General features: G+C 41.2%; 2 protein-coding genes and 1 long non-coding RNA gene across 3 annotated transcripts in view; 1 reads left to right on the forward strand and 2 right to left on the reverse strand.

The window, feature by feature from the left end:
- LOC139226676 (bMERB domain-containing protein 1-like) overlaps positions 1-3,487 on the reverse strand; it is an 88,860-nt gene extending 85,373 nt beyond the window's left edge. The window contains exon 1 of the mRNA XM_070857598.1: positions 3,222-3,487. Coding sequence (XP_070713699.1) covers positions 3,222-3,297 — 76 coding nt within the window. The 5' untranslated portion in view covers positions 3,298-3,487. The remainder of the gene's footprint in view (positions 1-3,221) is intronic.
- Positions 3,488-5,126: 1,639 nt separating this feature from the next.
- LOC139226677 (uncharacterized) lies at positions 5,127-20,293 on the forward strand. The gene is made up of 3 exons (XR_011587303.1): positions 5,127-5,153; positions 6,688-6,797; positions 20,267-20,293. It is a non-coding gene; the product is annotated as an uncharacterized lncRNA (long non-coding RNA).
- Positions 14,581-23,236, reverse strand: mfsd6l (major facilitator superfamily domain containing 6-like). The gene is made up of 2 exons (XM_070857597.1): positions 23,148-23,236; positions 14,581-20,604 (listed from the first exon to the last, which is right to left on the reverse strand). Exon 2 carries the CDS (start codon positions 20,574-20,576, stop codon positions 18,618-18,620), a length of 1,959 nt encoding a protein of 652 aa, XP_070713698.1. The 5' UTR covers positions 20,577-20,604; positions 23,148-23,236; the 3' UTR covers positions 14,581-18,617.
- Positions 23,237-23,612: the final 376 nt, after the last annotated feature.

A 23,612-nucleotide genomic window follows, 5' to 3' on the forward strand; every position in this document is an offset into this window, starting at 1 on the left:
ACATTCAGCCTTGGCCGGATAAGTGGCAAGTAACATTTCCAGCACACAAGTGCCAGTCAATGACTATCCCCAGCAAGAGAGAGTCTAACCACCGCCATTTGACATTCAATGACATTAAATAGTTGAATCCCCCACCATCAATATCCTGTGGGTCACTATCAATCAGAAACCTAACTGGACCAGCCTCAAAAATGGTGGCTCAAAGCCTTTCCACCATCTACAATGCACAAGTCAGGAGTGTGATGGAACTCCCTCCATTTGCCTGGATGAGTGCAGCTCCAACAACACTCAAAAAGCTCAACACCATCCAGGACAAAGCAGCCCACTAGATCGGCATCCCACCACCTTAAGCATCCACTCCCTCCACCATCGGCACACTGTGGCTGCAGTGTGGTCTACAAGATGCATTGCAGCAACTCACCAGCCCTCTTCGACAATACCTCCCAAACACGCGACTTCTACCACCTAGAAGGACAAGGGCAACAGGCACCTGGGAACACCTGCGAGCTTCCCTTCAAGTTACACACCATCCTTACTGGAAATATATCATCGTTCCTTCATCGTTGCTGGGTCAAACTCCAAGAATTCCATACCCATCAGCACTGTGGGAGTACAGGTACCACACATACTGCGGCGGTTCAAGAAGGCGAACCACCACCACCTTCTCAAGGGCAATTAGGGATGGGCAATAAATGCTGGCCTTGCCAGCAACACCCACATCCCAGGAACTAACAAAAAAAGTTACATTTGCAAATTAGAATCCGTCTTTACTCAATGAGTAAGCTAAAATCAGGTTGCTCACTCCATGGCCATATTGGACAAAAAGTTGAATTCTGCCAGTCTGTGGTGCAATGGGTTTGCACACTAAAACAGTGCGTCATCACATTCAGGGGCAGATTAACCATGGGGCAGATGGGGCTGCAATCCCAGGCCCACCAAAGAACATAGGCCCACCAAATAAATGTAGGAAGGAAAATATAAGGCTTCCCAAATAGGCTGAATAGAATAGAATAGACAATAAGAGAGGAAAAATCCAACTGAATGCCCTTTCACTATGTATTGAACATGAATTGTTGGCTACTATTGAAACGGGAAACTTTGAGAAATTTGCATATAGGAAGTCTCGCAATGTTATCTTGTAAAGTGTCTACATGATATATACTTGCTTACATACTAGATTCACTTGTTTATACCTATATTCAGAAGTACCTATATACACTAATGTGCCTATATACAGAACAGAATATATAATAGTCTGTTTTATTTCACGTTATTGAGAGAAATTTGCATATATGTATAGGAATCTAATATTGCAATGTTACCAGAACCAGAATATATACCTACTTGATACAGAATATTTGCTTTCATTGTTGAATATACTGACCTATATTTTCATACTCAGAATCATATAGGTAATGTAATGAACATGAACAAACATAACTCTATTAGATATAACAATTATATAACCTTAATCCAGCCCTGATCACATTGGCTGTGATTTGTGATCTTTCGATCCCTCAACCAACAAGTTATAAGTGAAATGAAATGTATTCTTTGTAACGATAGGCTCATTAAATGGAAGCCTGATGCTCTGTCCTGAACTCCACTGGACGATTCGCTGATGATTTTGTAATTTGTGCTGGACAGGGAGCAGCTGATTGCTCTATAAATGAGAGCTGATAGCAACAAAGCAAACATCAAGCACGAACACACTGGAGCAAATTTCTAAAAGGGTCTCTTTTTATTCAAATGTATTTGGGGATAAATTGCTGATAACCTATAATTATTCAAAGATGGTGGAGTGTTATTTACATGTTTATTCGGTGGACAATTCCTTACCAAGTATTACATCTAATTTATTTAATCAACTTACATAGAAATTAAATGTATTTTTTGGACTCATCCAGATAAGGAATGTGAATGCTGTGGTATGAAGCATATACCTATTTAAGAGGCAACCAACATTAAGCATTCCCACATTAGTCTATAGAGTAAAGCTTCGTATTCTGCCTCATCCTTAGAAGAACAGACCCTTAGCTGCACCAGTCATCAGTGAATGAGATTGCCAACTTAGGGACAGTGTTGTTCTGTGGGTCGCCAACCAGCAAACATTAACCAGGCTCATGTCTCATACGATCTCTTAGGCTCACTGAAAACAAATCCAGGTACCTATCCATTGTACCATGCTTTGCAATGGAATTTTAAAATATTACAGATCTCCCCCTCTTGCCTATTAAAACCTGCCTAACTTGTTAAAATCCTTTACGTACCAAACAACTGAAGTATATTAAAATGATCTAGCTCAATGTTTCTTTTCGGTTCATGTGAAAATATCACATTGCCTAGTGGTGCTCCCAAATCAAAAGCAGGCTAAATGGCACACTCCTTCCTCCAGTGTTGAATTGAGCACCTAATTCTTACTCTGTATACAACTAAATCCCCCCAAAAATGCTATACATGTTGTTAAAAGGGAGAAATATTACTGCATACGTGTGACCCAAACATTACCATTCAGCCTGTGATGAAATGAGTCGTGTATATCCAATGCGAGATTGTGAAGACAAGGGCAGTTATGTTGGGCTGAGATGGGGAACAATAGAAACCCCAACATTGGATTCAGCAGGTTTGTGATGTTTCTTTCTCTTTCCATTTGTTGTATCTCTCCTCGCCCCATCCTCCTGAAAAAAGGCAGGGATCTCCGTGGATAGGGGAGTATTGAACAGATCACCATGATCCCTGCTGCTTTTCACCCTCGCAAACATTTTAACTCGGTCTTTATAGCAAAAGGGAGGAAAAGCCATCTGGCAAACATCAAAAAGGTGACAGAATTTTCAAAAAAAGCAAACTTTTCGAACTGATTTATTTTTAAACCGACGCGGATGTGAGCAATTCCTCAATATAAATGTTTCAGTAACCTGCAAAGCGGCATTGAGGATTTATTTGCTCGAATCAGGAGACCTTTCAATCTACGTCGAACCATTCAGCAATTAAAATAGATTAAATGCACAAATACATGATACCATGCAATGACGAGAGCAAGGCAACTCAGCAAGCTCATTGTAACTTTGCCAGCAAACCAATCGAAGCACTCTTAACCCTACATCAGACAGTGATATGGAGAATAAATTGTTTCAACATTGAATTTCTGTTGTCACTGCATCGTTTCAGTCTCTGTGGAAGAACCGCGTTTAAGCAAAACACCATTTCACGATATGATTTACCTTTTACAGTGTCTGCTTTCCACGTAGTTGTTTCAAGAGATCCATAATGTTTGGCGCATGCTTTTTCATTCTCCATGATTTTTAAATTCAGTAGTAAGACACAGGGTACTTTTGTTTTTCCAGCTCTTTTGGTCAGTAATGTTACAGAACTAGATTCTTACCATACCAGGCATGATTTACATCCATCATTCGAACGCGTTCAACATTTCAGTGACATTAGCACGAGAGAGAGAGAGAGAGCAGCACTTAGGACGGTGGCGAAGTGGATCTGATGCTTTCCCTGTGTTCAAATCTGAAATTGACCACGGCAATGGGCGCAGGTTATTCCAGAGGTGAGTTTCAGAGACACCTGGTGGATTCTGTAGGAATTGCCGCCTATCTTTTGTTTCTTGGCAACAAATCTTGTGCTCTAACGAAAAAAAATTAACAACCTAAAGCATACCTTTACTGTAATGGAGTAAATTGAAAACAATAGAACATCTGATTTGTTTCTGAAGGTTATAATAGACCTTTCCCACATCATCAATGATCAGTTTCTACTTATTCATTTGCTAAATTAGCAAAACAAGTTCCCGGGTGATACTGGTCCTTTAAAGCGCCAATTACCTGTTGTAGGTTTATGTTTACCCATTTAATCGGTTAAAGAAATATACACAATCGTGTATATATAGGCACGTCCTGTACATCTAAAGAAAAGTGTGCCCGATGCTATTCGACTGGGATAATTGTACTTCATGTTGGAGTTATGAGATCTTTTCAACAAGTTGTTTTTTTTGCTGGCGGGTATCATGGTGGACACAACGAGATGGCAGGTTCCTGAGAGTTAGGCAGTTTTCATAATACAGCCACACTGGTATCTGCATAGTGCAATGCCAAATACAAGAATATCTGGAGTAAGAGAGGGCCATTCAGCCCACGCTGTCTCTTCCATCCACAGTCCATGTGTAATTACTTTATCACAGACTCTCTCCCTGTCTGTGTTGTGTCACTTGTTGATCATTTACCTCAAGAAACCAGGGTCTAGAAATTGACCTCCTTAGCGCCTCCAGTTATCGCCTGGGGGGGGGGGGGGGTCGATAACGGAGCGCTAATCTGGGCGCACGAGATGACTGACTCCCGCTAACTGCGGCGGGAGGTTTGCGGCGGCAGTAGGACGGTGCGCATCACTCCTGCGCCCTGGACCCAAACTTCGGTTCCGCCCCCTGCAGCAACGGCAGGCAAAAGCACCGACAGCAGCAGGAGGCGTTGATCGGGAGCGCAAGTTGAAGGGGATGTGGCCGAGGTAAGTACAAACATTTCAAAAATGGTGTTCCTCATTTTTTAGTTTCCTCTTCGGCCACGATCGATCAGCCGTCGGGGATTAGCTCTGATCCCACTGCAGAGCCGGCAGCGATGGCCCTTCCCATTAAGGGATGGAAAGAGGCTCAGAACTTGGCAGCGCTGCGCAGCACAACTACCGCTCCCCCTGCGTCCTGTTGCACTCCAGGAAGAACGTGGAGCTTAATTTCACACACCACTTCCTTCCTGGAGCGCAAAAACGGATTTTAAAAAAAAAGTTGAAAATCATTAGCGCCTGGCGCTAATTTTTTCAACGTTTAAAAGTTAGCGCCTCTAATGGGGCGCTCCCGAATTTCCCCCCCTAAATTCCTTCCCCTATGTTCTCTGAAAAAAATGTAATCGTGTTAATATCTCTATAACCTGTAATCCATTTTAACTTATACCTTTTTAAAAAGAGTTTGATTGGTATCAATTGCCCCAGAGTCAATTGTTTGCTCTGGGGGTCTGTTCATAGGTCCACTATCTTCTAATGGCTAACTTTTCTTTCTTGTGAATTTTGTAGTGTCCTGATCGGACGTTCCCATTTCCCCCATTCTGGTACTGTCTTGCTACCATTCAAGCCATCAAACTGTTACTCTAATGTTGCATACAGGGGTGAGTCATTCCAGATTATGTGATCCATTATTTTAACCATTCCAATATTCCGCTTATATTTACAAGACACTCGTGCAAATCTGACGTAGCTGACTTCGCAGATGGGGCAAGTTACACTGGTGGCAATATTTCCTGGAATTTGGGTCTCCTTTTCTCTCACACTTCTAGTGGGTTGGCAATATTTGTGTAACAATTAGCAGCTGGGTATCTACAACAATAACTTGTATTTATTTTGCACCTGTCCTCCAGAAAAACATCTCAAGAGCACCTTACAGTGGGGTGGAGGGAAGAGGACACCAAGCAGGATGGGAGCAGCTGATGGGAGAGGTTAGGGGGAAGGATGACAGCATGGTGCAAGAGGTAGATGCTTAAGCAGTTTCGGAGGATAGGAAAGTATGATTTTGAAAGAGAACTCCAAAGACCAGAGACAGGACAGCTGAATGACTGACCTTTGGTGGAGCAGGGGAGCCAGAGGATGGAGGCTGTGGTGTGTGACTAGAAAAGGGAAGGCAGTGGAGAGATTTGAAAATGAGATCAAACATAAGAAATAGGAGTAGGCGGCCATTTGGCCCCTTGAACCTGCTCTACCATTCAATAAGATCATGGCTGATTTAATCTTGGCCTCAACTCCACTTCCCTGCCCGTTCCCCATAACCTTTGACTCCCTTATTGTTCAAAAATCTGTCTGTCTCCACCTTAAAGACCTTGAAGTCGATGCTCTGGGGGTCAGCAGCTTGGCAATGTCAGGCATAATTTGGGTGTGGGAGAAATCAAGCTGCAGATTTCTGGATTAACTGGAGTCTGTGGAGGGGAAGCCAGCAAGGAAAGCATTTAAAAAATGCCCTGTGTGGCATGTGAAATTACAGCACTTCCAGTCGATGTTTGCATTCACATAACTTGATGTTTCTACCAAAGTTGCATCTGTAAACCAGAGGTGTGACCAACACATCAGGTTTTGCACTGCACTCCAGACAGCTATTGAAAAGGACACACAATAAAACACATGATTGGTCAGAAGTAGAATTACAATTTATAATATTGTAAGTAATACATTTATAAATGGTTCCACTGACATCTAGTGACCAAAAAAATAAATGCTGCAACTCTTCCAGGATTATCAAGTTGGGATTTATTTTAATTAATCAAATAACTATAGATCGAGGCAGGTAGATCTTTTTGGATGTATTCACTTTGTTTACTCTCCCCATTTCCAACATCCATATCCACAGGGGGAACAAAACTTGTAAATAAGGAAAATAGACAGTCCAGTATCACTTTGCTCTGCACTGCTTTGTTACACCCAAAAGCTTATGTATTTGATCACAAAAGGTTCCAATATTCTGCTTATATTTACAAGGCAGTCAAACAATTTTGCCTAAGCAGACTTAGCAGATGGGGCAAGTTATACTGGTGGCAGACACCATACCTGTGTAACTGCCAAACCATTGAAATGTCTTACATATTAAATATGCACATACATGTTATATGTCAAACAAATCTGTGCATTATACATCTGAACATTTTTCAAATATAGGTCCCAGGTGTGAATAAACCATACCAAGGCCGATGGAGCACTAGGAAATTCCAAGGCCATATCAAACGCAGTGTGAAAGAAGCATGAAATATGTATGAGGAAAGGAAATTGTAAGTAGAGACCAGATAATGTCAATAGAGCACGTTGACTCATAAGTGTCCTTGATTTTCTGAAAACATTATCATTTTAGAAAGTGGAAGTGCAGTTTACTGCAGCAAAAGTGAAATCTGGAAAAATTTTAATTTACATTAGTAAGGTATTTCAGACTATTAAAATAACCAATTACAATTATTAGGCTAGTTAATACATGTAATGGTGAGAATTGAGTTTATATACTGACCAATAAAAATTTGTCTCAGTAATTTACACTTAGAATAACAGACTCCTTTAGTAAGTGTGGGCCTAAATTAGTGAGGTAGACAATTATGGTGTAATTATACATAGCATGATTTAGTTCTCTACATATACCGTATATTAGATAACACCTACATAGACTTTTTCTGTCACATTTTAATTTCATATATGGCCACGCAACTGTGGAATTTAAATGACCTGACAGATTCTCTAACACTCTTCTCAAATCATTCTAACTCAGTTCATTATACAAAACATCTTATCTCTGTGCTGCCATGACAACAGCATTCCTGTATGCAGAGAACAATGACTATTCATGATACCAGAATATTGCATAAATCTTTCAACCCTGTTACACATGCTACCTGCAATATATAATCCCATTTAAATAAATATGAACATTAATTTTGAATGAAGTTCAAAACATATAGCAGTTAATTAAGGCTTAAAACAATTAGTTTGGGCCCAATTGAACATGATATTTAATAATTAAGTAGTTTCAACTGACCTGTGTTTCATAATTCAAATTGTTTAGATGGATCTGCTTATCGGATAAATGTTGCAATCAGTGTCAACTGGAGGAGCATTCCCTATGTGTAGGCAACATGCTCATTTCAAAACGGATTCCATTCAATTACTTTCTGCTCAAACTAATTTCAAACACAATAGATGTTACCACTTCAAATGATATAATGAATTATTTTCTGCCCAACTGTAGAGTTTAACATATAAAGAAAGAAAGACTTAGATTTATATAGCGCCTTTCACGACCACCAGACGTCTCAAAGCACTTTACAGCCAATGAAGTACTTTTGGAATGTAGTTGCTGTTGTAATGTAGGAAACGCGGCAGCCAATTTGCACACAGCAAGCTCCCACAAACAGCAATGTGATAATGACCAGATAATCTGTTTTTTTTGTAATGCTGATTGAGGGATAAATATTGGCCAGGACACTGGGATAACTCCCCTGCCCTCAGCAATGCATCACTTCCCTGAACAGTCAGTCTTATTATACGTTGAAGTCGCACTTCATGAAAGTTTTATTTGCCTTGGAGGGGATGCAGTGCAGATTCACCAGAAAGGGTTAAATTGTGATTATAAGTTGCATAGATTAGGCCTGTATTCACTCGAGTATAGAAGATTAAGTGGTGATATAATTAAATGGTTAAGATTATTAAAGAATTTGATAGGGTAGAGAGATACTTTTTCCTCTGATGAGAGAAGTCCAGAATTAGTAAAATTAGAGCTAGGCCATTCAGGGGTGATGTTACATTTAAGGGTAGTGGAAATCTGGAACACTCCCTCAAAAAGCAGTTGAGGCTTGGTCAATAGAATATTTCAAATCTGGGATTGATAAACTTTTGTTAGGCAAGGGTATTAAGGGATATGGAACCAAGGTGAGTGAGTGAAGTTGGGATACAGATCAGCCATGATCTAACTGAATGGCAGAACAGGCTCAAGGGGCTAAATGGTCCTGTTCCAATGTTGCATAAGTCCTGGAGTGGGGGTTGAACTCATAACTTTGAATTATAAACAAGAGTACAACCAACAGAGCCAAACAGACACATTACACAGTATCTGTGGAAAATATGCCTTCAGATTTACTCCTGACCACATCATTTCAAACTTTTCAGTGTACCTTCACCCAGCGTTATATTCTACTTGCTTTCGGTGTCAGCTGTGGCTCAGTGGGTAACACACTTGCCTGGGAGTCAGAAGGTTTTAGGGTCAAGTCCCACTCCAGGAACTTGAGCACAAAAATCTAGGTTGACACTCCAGTGCACTGCACTGTCGAGGATGCCATCTTTTGGATGAGTCGTTAAACCAAACCTCCGTCTGCTATCTCAGGTGGAAGTAAAAAATCTCATGGCTTTATTTTGCAGAAGAGCAGGGGAGTTATCCCTGGTTTCCTGGCCAATATTTATTCCTCAAATCAACATAACAAAAACAAATTATCTGGCCATTATCACATTGCTGTTTGTGGGAGCTTGTTGTGCGTAAATTGGCTGCTGGGTTTCCCACATTACAACAGTGACTACACTCCAAAAAGTACTTCATTACCTGTAAAGCACTTTGAAATGTCAGGTGGTCATGAAAGTCATTATATAAAAAAGGTAAATCTTTTATTCTTCTTTCACCATTGTGAATTCTCAAAACGAAAACCTGAAACAGATTCTTCATATAATTCCATCAAATATTTCCAGCCTATTTTCAGAAACACAACCTTTTTGGTCAAGTACTACAACAACAACTTGTATTTATATAGCGCCTTTAACGTAGTAAAACATCCAAAGACGCTTCACAGGAGTTTCAAGACAAAACAAATAAATCTGACTAGATCAATTTACAAGTATCCTCAGTTACTTCTGTTCAAAAAGGACTTGCCTTGCTCACTGATTGTCCTCCGACTCAGACAAACTAAAAATATCAGAATTTGATTAAATAGCAATAAAATAGGATATGTAGTGCGGCAGATGTAGTTGAAGAGAAGGTGAAATGGAGGGTCTGACCAGCCCTAGCTTTCAATCAGCTGGCCTCTCTTTGACATTTGAATACAAGTCAAAGGAGGTTGTGATCAAACTGCAGTGTTCTGGCCAGATTGCATCTTGAGTACTGTGTCCAGTTCTGGTTGCCAAGGAACAAGGGGAAATTTAAAGTGCTGGAGACAGTGCTGAGTAAGCCACAGCTATTAACCCCGGTCTTAGATTGTGAGTTATGAGCAAAGACTGGAGAAATGTGAGCTCTTCAACCTGGAAAAGGCTGAGAAGTGATCTTACAGAGCTAAACAAGATAGTTAAGGCTATGTGAAAGGTAAATCCATAACATTACTTTAAAGTAAATTGCAAGTGAGCAGTTTCAAACTAGTAAAATGCAAATTTAGGACTGATATCAGGGACTTTTTCTTCACAGAGAAAAGGAGGCAAAAGCCCTAGAATCATACAATAGACAATTGGATGCTGCAATTGTGAGGGGGTGAGGTCGTATGGTGTCGCTAGATGGATAAATTAAAAAGGAATGAATGGATTCCCTCATCCATAATTATCTTATAATATGCTAAATTTTGTTAAAGATAAGGCAGATAGTACTTCCTATACAAAGTAATTCATCACCCCGTTCATTTGTATATTCATTTGCTTTTGTAGTTTCAGTCCCATGGTTTCTGCTTTGCTCATAAGCTGCTTCACCGATGTAGGTGATAGTGTCCTTGAATGACTCCATTGATGTTAAAGGATTCAGTCACTTGTCCAGCCACGGAACTGATCTGGAGGTATCTGAGCCAGGAAAAATAATTGGTTAAATTATCAACTGATAATGAATACTAAAGGGGCAGATGAACAAATAAAACCTTGTACTTTTTGCCTAACATCAGGTATTCATTTAAGTGAAAACAAATGCATGATACTAATTCATCTTTCAGTACTCACTTGTTGACAACTACAATCAGCCTTTTGTTTTCTGGAAGATTTGAATCATCCATGTTAATGAAAAACAACTTGTGTTTCCTTGCCATTTTATAAGCCAGCCAACAAAAAGTTAAATTATCGCAACTTTTTTTGCACTTAATTTACTCTTAAACATGTTATATTTCTGAATCTAGAGAACTAAACTTTGTGGCATTACCACTCTTTAGATGGTTGTGTAGAATTGTAATTTCTGCAATATTTTTGAAATGTAATTTTCTTCTCCAGTTTTCCCACTTACCTGGCTTGCTAGCAACAGGTCGGAGGGTGGTGACCCAACTGTACCTCACTCACATAACCATGTGTGTGTGCCTCTGGATCATTAATGTTGATAAGGCAGTTTTGACTGAGGCAACATATGGGACCATTCTTTTGAAAGATATATGGGACATAAAACAGTATACAAGGCCAGTGCGTTGTTGACACTTGTGTAGTGTTGAAAGCTGGACCCCAACAAAAGCTCAACATTAGAGGCCATATGCCTTTTCATTATAATTTGCTGAAATATTAGGCATCAGATCAGAATGACCAGCTCTGAAGTAATGAGAAGTGGCACAATTAGTAATATTGCATGTTTTGGTGAGAAAATTGTGATGGGCAAGAAATGTATGCAAAATTACCCTCGCATTCTTGAATGGAAACTAGCTTGGACAAGACTATCTAAGCTGAGATAGCGCAGCAGTTTTATCCACATCCGTCAGTGTTAATGAGCATGGAACCAAGGCACATGGTTATTGGGGCATAATCTGGCCAACTTTTGGGTTTTTATGCAAAAACTTTCTTCATGCTCAAAAATAAAGACCACGTGGTTCCTGTAACAGAGCTCTTGGTCACTATAAGCTAGGGTGTGACTTTATACGTGCAATATCTGATAGAGTGATGCAGCCAGGGTCTAATTGAAACATTTGTTACAATATTCAGTTATGATTGCCTAGACTTCAGAAAACAGTAGAATACATACTAATCAGCCAGTGGATTAGGCTATAAACTGAAGAACGGGTTTATTAAAGGCAACCAAATACTGGAAAATGCAATACAGCAGTTTGCACTGTTTTTACAGGACTATCTATTACTCGTCAAATACAGAAAATAAATAGGTGCGACTCATACTTGGGATTATTCATTACTATGGTTACAGAAACCAGCTTGGAGCTGTTGTCTCTGTGCCAGGAATATATTATAAACGTAGTCTTAGTTTTACAGATTTTATTGGAGGGAATGATGCAGAAAACACAAGACTATGTGAAGGCTGCTGGGACCTCATGTTACAGTTGCTGAATTTGATCGCGGGGAAAGTAACGCCCGAGTTTTCCCTAACTTCCTTACTATGGTTTCATTTTTTAAGCTCAACTAAAAGGCCATTACATCATCTTCTCCAGTTGGTTTCACAGCCAACTTGCATCAATTCAGCATTCCAAAGAGTGGGTCTCAACACAAACTGTCCTTTCAAGCATAAAAAAGTTAAACATATACCAAACAGAAGAGTTATATATATATATTTGAAGATTAAACCTACACAAGGCTATTCTGCATGAGGAGTTACAGCCTTGCAGATTTGGCCTTGGTGATTTGTGCTGTCTACCATGCCTATTAGTGTTCAACCTGAAACAAAGGAGATCAAAAAAGCTAGATTTCAAAATCAAAGTTGCCAGATACTTATGACACAGGGGAGGTCTGCAGAGTGCTTGAAGTAACTAGCATAGATGCATTTAAGGGGCAGTTAGATAAATATATGAGGGAGAAGGGAATAGAGGGTTATTCTGATAAAATTAGATGAGGAAAGACAGGAGGAGGCTCGAGTGGAGCATAAACGCCGGCATGGTGGCACCGAATCGCCTGCTTCTATGCTGTAGATCCTATGTAATCCTATGAGTAAACATCAGGCACAAATCTGTTTATCACCTTACTGCATATTCCTTTAATGAAACCAAATCAGGCGACAACAACCTTAATGACCTGACTCCTACGACTAAATGAAAATGGTTTTGTAAAGAATAACCTATAAGAGCTGGAAACAAAAATAGCAAAATAAATTATATCAAACTAAAATTTTAATAAGCACCCCAATTGGTGACTAAACAATGCTGTTAATTTTTAATTTGGAATAATTCAAATCCAGTACAATACAAACAATTATAGTCAAGTAATCTATATTTATAGTTTCAAATAAAAGACTTGGATTTATATAGCGCCTTTCACGACCATCGGACATCACAAAGCCCTTTACAGCCAATAAAGTGCTTTTGGAATGGATCACTGTTGTAATGTGGGGGGGGGGGGGGGGTGGTGGGGGGGGGGAAAGAGACAGGCGGGGCGAGGGGGGGGGGGGAGAAGAGCCAATTTGTGCACAGCAAGCTCCCACAAACAGCAATGTGATAATGACCAGATAATCTGTTTTTGTTATGTTGATTGAGGGATAAATATTGGCCAGGACACCGAGGATAACTTCCCTGCTCTTCTTCGAAATAGTGCCGTGTGATCTTTTACATCCAGCTGAGAGTGGAGATGGGGGCCTCGATTTAACAGAGTGACTATTTGCACTGTATTTTTTCTGTGCCTGCGTCCTCTGCAATCCGCCCACGGCCATCCGACGAATCTGTGCGGAGTCCGCTGCTAAAACATTTTCTGCCACTGGAGCCTGGAGCTGGATTTGCTTACAGCTTTAGCATTATTTGGAATATTTTCGCGGCCTTCGATGGGAGAGAAACCATTGGAGACGTGGAGACGCGGGGGGGGAAAGGGGGAGACGCGCGTGCAGGGGGAAGGGGGAGACGCGAGGGGGCAGACGCACGGGCGGGGGTGGGGGGGAAGAGGAGAGAGACGGGGGGGAAAAAAAGAGAGAGACGGGGGGGGGGGGGAGAGAGAGAGACGGGAGGGGAGGGGAGAGAGAGAGAGAGAGAGAGAGAGAGAGACGGGGGAGGAGAGAGAGAGAGAGAGAGAGAGACGGGGGCAGGAGGGGAGGAGAGAGAGACGGGGGGGGGGGAGGGGGAGAGACGGGCGGGGGAGACAGACGGGGGGAGGAAGAGGAAGGAGAGAGAGGTGGGGGGGGGGGGGGGGAAAGAGAGACCGGGGGGTGGGGGAGAGGAGAGGAGAGAGAAACGGGGGGGGGGGCGGGGGGAAGGAGGGGGAGACGGAGCGGGGGGAGGAGAGGGGAGAGGGGGAACTCGGGTAAGATGGATCCCGCTCTTCCAACCTCCTTTATACCCACACCCGATTTCTCGGAAAGCTTGATGCATGTTTAACAAGGGACATTGTTGGAGTGGATGAAATCAGAAGTCACGACACTGTGACTGTTCACTTCATACCCAATAAATTGTTAACAATCTGTCACTCACACAGAATGCCCCATGTATGGCAGGGCTGGGGGTGGTGCGGGGGTAAGGTCAGGAACTTGAGATGGGATGAAGTCAGGAACTTGGGAGGCTTTTGCTGGGTTGGTGGAGCTCTATCCTCTCTGGGTTCTTAAGTCACAATGGCTCGAATTACACTTTGAAAAGTCACTCAGAACTTGGGTGGGCGGTTCCAATTACACATTCCAGGGAAACTTCTGGGTGTGGCTTATCCTCCAAGGGGACCAATGAGCAATCAGGTCATGTGATAATGGAGCACCAATCAGAGCATTTTCACAGTGCAAGCAACTGCATCCTCAGTTTAATGTCTCATCCGAAAGACAGCACCACCCTCAGCACTGCACTGGAGCGTCAGCCTAGATTTATGTGCTCAAGTTCCTGGAGTGGGACTTGATCCCACAACCTTCTGACTCGGAGGTGAATGTGCTACCCACTGAGCTACAGCTGATAATCATCTCATATATGATACTCAAACTTAAAAAGGAGGTAATATAGGAATAATTGCAATGAATGTATTTCTCCCAGCCTCCAAAATTGATCTGAAACACAGCATTTGGCTTATGTGTATTCATTAAAAATGTGAAATCCACAAGTTAATAAAATTGACAAACTAGGCAAACAAGACAGGATTGACCAGTTTTCAATAAAATCATCTATTTAAAATCAATATATACACTCACCAGTCCAATAAATAATTTACGAGTACATTTACTAATGGAGATATTTAATATATTTTTCAATGTTCAAAAAGAGCTTCAGTAAATAACCAAATACACCATTATACAACAGCAGGTACCAACTAAAAAGTGCAGTTTCAATTACTCACTGCAAAATTTGTATTACATGGAAGACAGAAACATAGCATACCTCCCCGCACAAGGCACATTAAATTTTATTTTACCAGTGCATCAATGTCCAACATAAAAAACATTTGTAAATAATCTTTTCCCCTTTCAATCCCATACCAGTGGCAGCAAACCTCAACCAAATATGATATTTGAAGCCGATTGTTCCCACATTTCCTACAATTAAAATAACCCAGCAATGCTTGTTCCTCTTATTAGCGATAAATGCAACAGCGGAACAAAGCGTGATTAGATTCAACCAAAAATAATATGGATAATGCTATAAATAGTGGGCTTTTAAGAACTACTTTTAATTCTAGAAAAGGGAAAAAAAAGTCAGGCATGCATCAATTTAAAATTTTGTATTAACTCACTTCAATAGCCCTCACATTTAAGATTATTTTTCTTCAAGGAAACATCGACTCTTACTTTACCTTCATTGTTTTTCTTTTACAAAAGGGGACATTTTATATATTCAAACAATGGCATCTTAAAATGTAAAAAGCATTTCCCCAAAAAGTAAACAGTGCATTCAGCTTTTCAAGTGAGATACAGAAGTGCTATTACAACAGCTTCTTTCAGTGGTGCATTCATTTAATAATGAAACACCACCATAGTACAGATGATCTGCATTTGTGACATATATAATTAGTGTTAGAGTTCTGAAGTAATATATTATTCAGGTATTATACTTTGAGTATTTTTTTTCCAAATGCAACTAGAATGCTACTGTATACTTCAATGCACTAACGTTACAATGTTAATTCTTTGAGGAAGTATGAATGAAGTTCCTCACTCCCCCAACCCCGCTCTATTACTTGCCATAATAGGCAGAGGCATAACATGTGTGTGCAAAGAATCTGTTCTCGTTTCCAAATTGCATATAAAATTTTTCTAAACAAATCCTACATATTTTATTTTTTAAATCAAGAAAAGTACCCCACACCTAACAAAGATGGTTTCACTGTATGGCTATATTTTACTTACTTCATAAAAACAATTATATGTAAATGTAGTTGGCATATTTCATGAATGTATTATCATATTCTAGTATTGCAGGAAAGATGTGATTGCACTAGAGAGGGTACAGAGATGCATGAGGATGTTGCCTGGACTGGAACATTTTAACTGAGGAAAGATTGGATAGGCGGAGTTTGTTTTCTTTGGAATAGAGGAGGCTGAGGGGAGAGCTTACTGAGGTGTATAAGCTTATGATGGGCCTAGATAGAGTGAATAGGAAGGACCTACTTCCCTTAGCAGAGGGGTCAACAACCAGGGGCATAGATTTAAAGTAATTCGTTGTTGGTTTAGAGGGGATTTGAGGGAAAATATTTTCATCCAGAGGGTGATGGGGGTGTGGAACTCACAGAAACCCTCGCCATATTTAAAAAGTACTTGGATGTGCTTTTGAAGTGCCATAACCTACAAGGATATGGGACCAAGAGCTGGAAAGTGGGATTAGGCTGGATAGCTTTGCTGGCTGGTGCAGACACAATGGGCCAAAAAAGCGGCCTTCCGTGCTATAAATTTCGATGATTCTATAGTATGGAGGGTTCATAGCTCGGATGCATGGAGTGAAATACCCTACACCAGGTTTTGAAGTGATATTGTTTTTTTGAAGCAGATCATCTCCTTGCCGGACCTACCAGCTGAGAACCAATTCTGTTCTATTACATTGAGGCGACAAAGTAACCGCTAGAAGTTTAAAAAAAAAATTAAAATGGAGCGTGCACAAAAATATATCGCACACAGAAAAAAACAGGTACCTCAGTTCAAATTTTAGAAGCTTCAATGGCAAAGGAGAAAAATAAAAATTGTCTTAGTGAACTAATTGGATAGAGCCGGCACAAGCACAATGGGACAAATGCCCTCCTTCTGTGTTGTATGATTTTACATATACAACTCATTTCATGCAAAATATCCAACCTTACAAAATGTGTTGTGCAAGTCCTCAGAGGATGTGTTTTTGCTGAGCTTGTCTGCTACAGGTTTAAATTTTAAAATCCCTTCCTTTCTGGAAGCAATGATTCCTGCTGGGGTACAGTGCAAAGGGCACCAACCTCCCTCTGGTGCCTCACCAAAGCAACTATTCTTCATGGCAATAAGGCTATTTGACTTTGGAGAAGTGGGGTGGGAAGAGGGCACCCTAGCCTAGATAAATCCCATCCTCACCACTCACTCACTTGCATGCACTTTTCAGCAGGGTATCACTGAATCACAATCAAGAACAGGAAGCATCAGCCAGGATTCCTTACCCTCACCAAGAGAAGCTGCGGCTAATTGCAGCTTTGATCAGCTAACTCGGCAAAGACCAGAAATCAAATATGGGAACTTCTCGTTTGTACGGCTGTTATACACTAGCTTCACTGAGTCACCAGCAAACCTCTCTGTTCTGCATGTACTTTAGAAGAATAAATAGATTGTAAGCTAATATAATCAATCTGCAAATGCTAAGCACACTAATTGAATTGCTGGTGGACTCAAGTGTATTGTTGGCAAGACAGAGAAAACACTTGGTGGAGCATAAAGTGGCATTAATGCTCAACTGATTTATCCAATCTGAAAAATCATTTAGCACTTTTCATCTCTTTCCAGTTTGTAAAAAGAAACGAATGGCTGCCTGTTTATTACAGCAGTTAGCGTATCTTTACTCTTGACTTTCACATGTTTTTCTCCCCTGCTTTCTTTGTTGGTTCATTATGCATCAATTCAGACAAACATTTCCACCTAAAACAACTTGACCTTTCCCTTTTCAAATGCTGATAGACCTGTTTTGTATCGCCAGCATTTTCCATTTTTATTTGCAATCTAACCTGAATTTAATTGCTACTGACCGTTACCCTTAATAAGAAAAGAAAATCTAGCAAGAAGATATGACGACACCAGGAATTATGATACCGTGCAGAGGCTGCAGGAACACTAATCTGTCCAAGATTCCCAGATATTCTATAGCATAGGAATTAAAATATAAAGTTAAAGAACATGAATTATGAAATAATTGCTCATACCCCACTTTTAAAAAAATAAATAAAAAGAACTTATCTCAATCCTCCATTTAGTCCCTCCACACCGTACACCATTTCCCACCAAAATGGATGAACAGAGACTTGATCTAAACCTCTGTCAATGATAATTTGCAGCTAATCAAGAGAATATCGCTATCCACTGATGCTCCCAGAGGGGAAAGAGAAAGAGAAAAAAAAGGAAAGAAAAGGGAAACACAAAGAACTAGACAGGAGCACAAGGACAACAAATGCAATTTGTTGGATATGAAATGTTTTGGGATGGTCAGAGAGCATGATCTGGTAAAGGTGCTATATAAATGCAATTTTTCTATATAAATTATTTTTGTACATTAAGTGAAGCAGGTGGACCCTTCGTAGCACTTCCTTTTCTCATTAAAAACAATAGAATTGTGGACAATAAAATATATTCAGTCCAGAACATCTCTGGCCCTCCTAGTGTTCACTGCATGTCAATGAGAGCAGGCACAGAAATATATTATACAGCAGTTTTATATTAGATTAACTGAAGACACCACATAAGCAATTACACCCTGTCATCATAGTGAAGAATATTTCCATTTCAAAACAAATATTCTAATTTATTCAAAAACTGTCAAATTCCCATAATTTACCTATTTAAAAAAAATCCGAATCCTACAATTTTGTAGATAAAAGAGCCAGTCTCAAACAATGAAAAACCCACTTAAGTAGAATTTGTACACAGTATTTAACAGCACAAGTCATTTAACCTTAACTAGGTTACTAAATTGTCACCCGAAAATTTCTATTCCAGTAGTCTACTATATAGTTTGGCTTGCATCCTTAAAGCAGCAACCAGAGCATTTGTGCTAAATATGTAGATTTCTTATATAATCAATAGGGAACAGGCTAAAGAGATAAACTTAGCAAGCTAGTTATTTCTGTAAAAAGTCATCTTTTTTCAGGGCTTTAACAAGCCAATCTTTATCTTGCTCATCGTCTGAGTCACTCATATCACTGGTATCAGCCGCTAACAGTCGTGAATAGTTTAACCTCTTTTGCCGAGGAATTCTGGACTGGACAATGAGGAACACTACTGCCCAAAGTGTAGCTGTAACAGAGCATGCTTGGTAAAGCCTTTCTATACCAAAACGATCCACAATGAACCCACTGCAAAAGCTGCCAGAACTTGCACCTACACCAAAGGATAGCCCATGGTAGATTTTAGAGAGTGTTCTTTCAATACCAGGAGTAGCTAGATCATTACACTGGCTCAAAACAGCCCACCACAAGGCACCATTGCTAAAAGCATTCAAAACTTGAACAGGCAGTACAGCCCAAGGGGCCCAGAGGAATGAATAGTAGAGCAGCTGAGCTGCAAGGCAAATTAGTCCAAATGCCACTGTACCAGTGAGTGAAAGGATCTTTAACATTTTGTCCTTGAAAAGGAAAAATACAACTTCAGCTATAAAGCTAATTGCTACTGCAATGCCCATATATGCCTCATTGCTCCCTTTGTTCTGCATTTGCCAGAAGAGGAAGTTGCTTACTGTAGATCCAATAGCCCCTGTGATGAAGACTGTGACTGCATACAAGATAGCTCTTCCATCACTTCCCAACAGGTGCAATCCTTTGACAATACAGTTTATCATGTCATTTTTCTTAGCTGTGTGAATCGGGTAAAACACAGCAACAAGAAGTGCCAATGTAATCAGGGCAGCATAGCCATAAAAGTGCACTGCAGTTCTAGAAGTATGTGCGTTGAGGAAACAACTCAGCTGTTCCACAAGGATGCCAATACTAAAAGCTGCTCCAGCTGTGCCCAAGTAACCCCAAATCCACTGTCGGCCATAGTGGTCAACAGAGTCAACAAAGTCCAGGTAGTCATAGAGCCCATCATCTGCAACCCAATCCAGAATTGATGCTAGAACCTCCCATAAAGATACAGCTAATAAAATAAGCATAAAAGTCTGGTGCTGGTTATCCAGAATTTTAAGATTGTGATTAGGCTCAGTGCTGATCTGTCGGGTTTTTTTTCTGTCTTCAGAACTGGTCTTCAAAGCAGCATCCCTTTTCACAGGGGGACGGTTTGCTGTACTGGAATAAACATCTAGACTGTTGTTTCCCTCCTTGCTACTTTTTATAACAGCAAGATGATTGGCAGCTTCTCCCTTAGCTCTTGCATGGCCAGAGTCTTCAAGAGGCAGGAATTGGTTCTGGTTTGATTGAAGATGATCATTTGCATCTTGTGCACTACCCACGTCTTCAAATAGAGCTCTGACTTCTAAATTTGTAAGATTACTGAGCTCAGTTTTGTATGGATGCTTGGTTATGCTGATCGTAATAGGTGGTTCCACAGTGGTCAGCAAGTGCAGGTTCTCTTTCATTTCAGTATGGTTTACACTATGGAGTGTTGAATTAGGTTGAACAGCATTCACTATTGTTGGAAGGGTGGTATGTGCAATTTTATTCTGCTCAAAATCACCAACATGGTCTTTGTCTTCTGGTCTTACATTTTGATTCCAGCTGTTTTTTGCATACATACTTAAGTTACAGAATTTGTATTCGATTTCTTTATCTATAGGTGGAATGAGTGTGAGTAGAAGGCCCATTCCTATTGATGACAACAGGGAACCTAGTACAAGAATTCTTCTTTTGTTATGCCGTCTAGCACAGTAAGACCAGAAGGGAGCACAAAGCAGGGAGATAAAATACTTTGTTCCCATGACAATGCCGACAAATGGTGCAGTCAATCCAAGCTGCCTGAAGTATATGGTAAGAAATGGAATTACACAGGCTTTTGCTGCACAATAAAGAAAATGATAGAGACTGGCAAGAACCAGTGCTTTGCTGACATTCCACTGTTTATTTCTCTTCATGCTTCTAGACTTCATCTTCTACCAAACATTCCTAGTTAGCTGTCTGAAAAACAACCAGAAGCTTACATTACCCAACAATATACATTCAATACAAGATTTATGTGAATATATCTCCTGTTTCACAATGTTCCTAATTGTGCTTTACATGTGAAAAGCCTGTCTCAAAGACATTAAAGCTTTCTTGGCACACTATATTTGAGTCAGCTTGGAGAGTAAAGATAGCTCCCAGCTTCTTTTCTTCACTACCAAGCCATATATTTAAACCCCTTTCCCCTGCATCCTCCACTTTACTTCCAAGGAGAGTAGATCACAGAATTCATGGTCACCATGATTGAGACCATCCATTCAGCTGCCTCAGCTGCTTTCCATGCTCTTCCCAAGGTAAAACTTCCACCGGACTCCACCTGACCTAGCCCTAAACCCATAACTTTCTCCAGTTCCTCTCCTATCTTCCGTTATGCCCTCTACATACTCTTGTCCATGAGACAACTCCGACTTTCTTGACCCCATTCCCATTAAACTATTGGCCACCCAAATTCCCTTTGTGGTCTCACATGCTACCCGACATTGTAAATAGTTTTCTCCCCTCAGGTACTGACTCTCGCACTTTGAAAAGTGTCATTATCAACCCCTTCCTCAAAAAAGCCAACCCTTGACTTGTCCGTTCTTGCAAACTACCACCTCATCCACAACCTCCCTTTCCTCTCCAAAGCTGCTGAATGTGTTGTCGCCTCCTAAATCTGCGGCCACTTCTCCTGCAACTCTGTTTGGATCTTTCCAATCAAGTTTCTGCCTATCATAGCCCAGAAATGGCCCCAAGTAAAGTCATGAATAACATTCTCTGTGATTGTGACCGTGCTGCATTATTATCCTCCTCAATCTATCTGCAGCTTTTGACACAGTTGATCACAACATTCTCCTCTAATGCACGTGCTCCACAGCTTTCCTACACCTCGAATTGAGTTTCCAACCTACTGGCCGTAATTTGCGGCCCCTACAGGTGCGTACGAGGTGCGCACGTGCCTGTAAGGACCGCGCAAGATCAGGATTTAGACATGCGCTGCGCATGCACTAAAACTCAGATTCTTGACAGATCACACGAATCCCAGAGAAAAGGGCATTCCCTGGCGCAGGGTTGGACTATTTACCTAACTTCGGCGAATGCCTGTGAAATTCTTATGTCTGGTAAAAGCAAGCATAAGGCCTGCTTTTACCAGCATCAGAGCTTTCAAAAAACAGAAAAATGTTATCAATTTAAAATACATTTAAAAATCTGTGAAATAAGGCAAGTTTATTTTTAGCCCCTTTAAAACATATAAATTTATTTTTCAAAAAATTAAATTTTTGCTTTAAATATTAAATTAAATGCAACTTTAAATATGAAGTTTTTTTATTTATTTGCAGTGTAGAGGTATTTTGGGGAGGTATTTCCATTCATGCTTATCGTTGGGCTGGCCCACATGATCCTATGGTTGCTCGCGAACCGCCTGCGCCCGACATAGATGGGCCTCTTCCCGCGTGTACCCAGAGAGGCCCAGGACCGCGAATCTCCGTAACTACCGGACCACCAGGTACGTGGGCATGTTATTTGCGGATCGGAGGCATTTCCACGCGGGAAGCCTCCGATTGCAAATTTAAGGCCCATATCTTCTCCATTAGAAGACCACTTACCTCCACCTCCGTATCATCCATCCCTGCCCATCCACAACTGAAATCCTCATCCATGCATCGTCCCCTTCAGACTTGATTATTCCATTGCTCCCCTTGTTAACTTCACCAAGAACCTCAGCTCATCCAGAACTTTTCCCGCTCCCTTCAATGCCACCAATTTAAAATTCTCATCCTCTTGTTCAAACCCCTTCATGTCCTCACCCCTCCCTAACTTTGCAACTTCCACCAAAATTCTCTTTCCTCCACCTCTGCCGTCTTGTGCATCTCCCCCTCCCGTTGCCGCACCTTCAGCTTTTGCACCTTCCTCTTAAAAAAAAAACACACCACTATTATCCATGTAAACTGATTAGTTCTCGGAACCAATCACAGAACACTTTTGAACCAATCGCCTTACGTTACCATCTTATCACCACGAGGCCCAGAAGAGGAGAGGGCCCAGGGGCAGCACGGACCTGCCCACACTGTGATATGTGTGCGCACTAGGTCCGTGCAGCAGAGCAGATCTCCAGTCGTCCTGGTTAACCTTTGCCACTGGATAAAGGCCTAGCTCGGTCAAGCCCGTGTGGTGGCTGATATGCAACGGTCATCCCAGGTTAAAAAAATCCATGCACAGGCATCTCCCACCCCCTCAATTGGAGTTCAAGACTGGAACATTGGGTCCTTCATTGAAACATCTGTGAACTCTTGTGGAAACAAGTTATCGTCATTCGAGGGACAGCCTATAATGATGATGAAAAGAAAATACATGCATTTATATCACGACCACCGGACGCCCCAAAACACTTTACAGCCAGTGAAGTGCTTTCGAAGTTAAGTCGCTATTGTAAGGTCGGAAGCGCGGCAGCCAATTTGCGCACAGCAAGCTCCCACAATGTGACAATGACCTCATTATCAAGACCCTCCTTTTAAACCAACCTCTGACCAAACCCTTCCTGGTCTCCAGTTCCAATTTTTTTTTGCCTGATTCGAAGAGCCTTGGGATGTTTGTCGACGACGTTGCAGGCGTCATCCAAATGCAAGTTGTTGTTGGAACATTGAAGTCAACCTGAACAAAATGATTTAAAAAAAATGTTTTTGGACTACTGTCAGAAAGCCCTGTAACAGGTCGGCCAGGACTGTCAGGGAGCGGCCGGCACGGTCAGCTATGAGGAAACATTAAACGAGGCAGATCCCACAGCACGCCCCTAAACCAACAGACCAACTTCTGAAGGGAATGGATCCTCCAGGTCCAGCCAACCCGGCCGGCCGCGGGGTGGCACCGCGCCCGTCGCCTAGCAACTGCCACCACAGCCCCCAGCTCAGTGGCCAACCCTCCCGGGCGCGCCCCCGCGGTACCTGCACTGTCTCGGGTTGTCCGGAAGCGAAAGGGGGCCAACACGC

Source organism: Pristiophorus japonicus, chromosome 16 (assembly GCF_044704955.1).
Source record: "Pristiophorus japonicus isolate sPriJap1 chromosome 16, sPriJap1.hap1, whole genome shotgun sequence".
NCBI classification, from domain to species: domain Eukaryota; kingdom Metazoa; phylum Chordata; class Chondrichthyes; family Pristiophoridae; genus Pristiophorus; species Pristiophorus japonicus.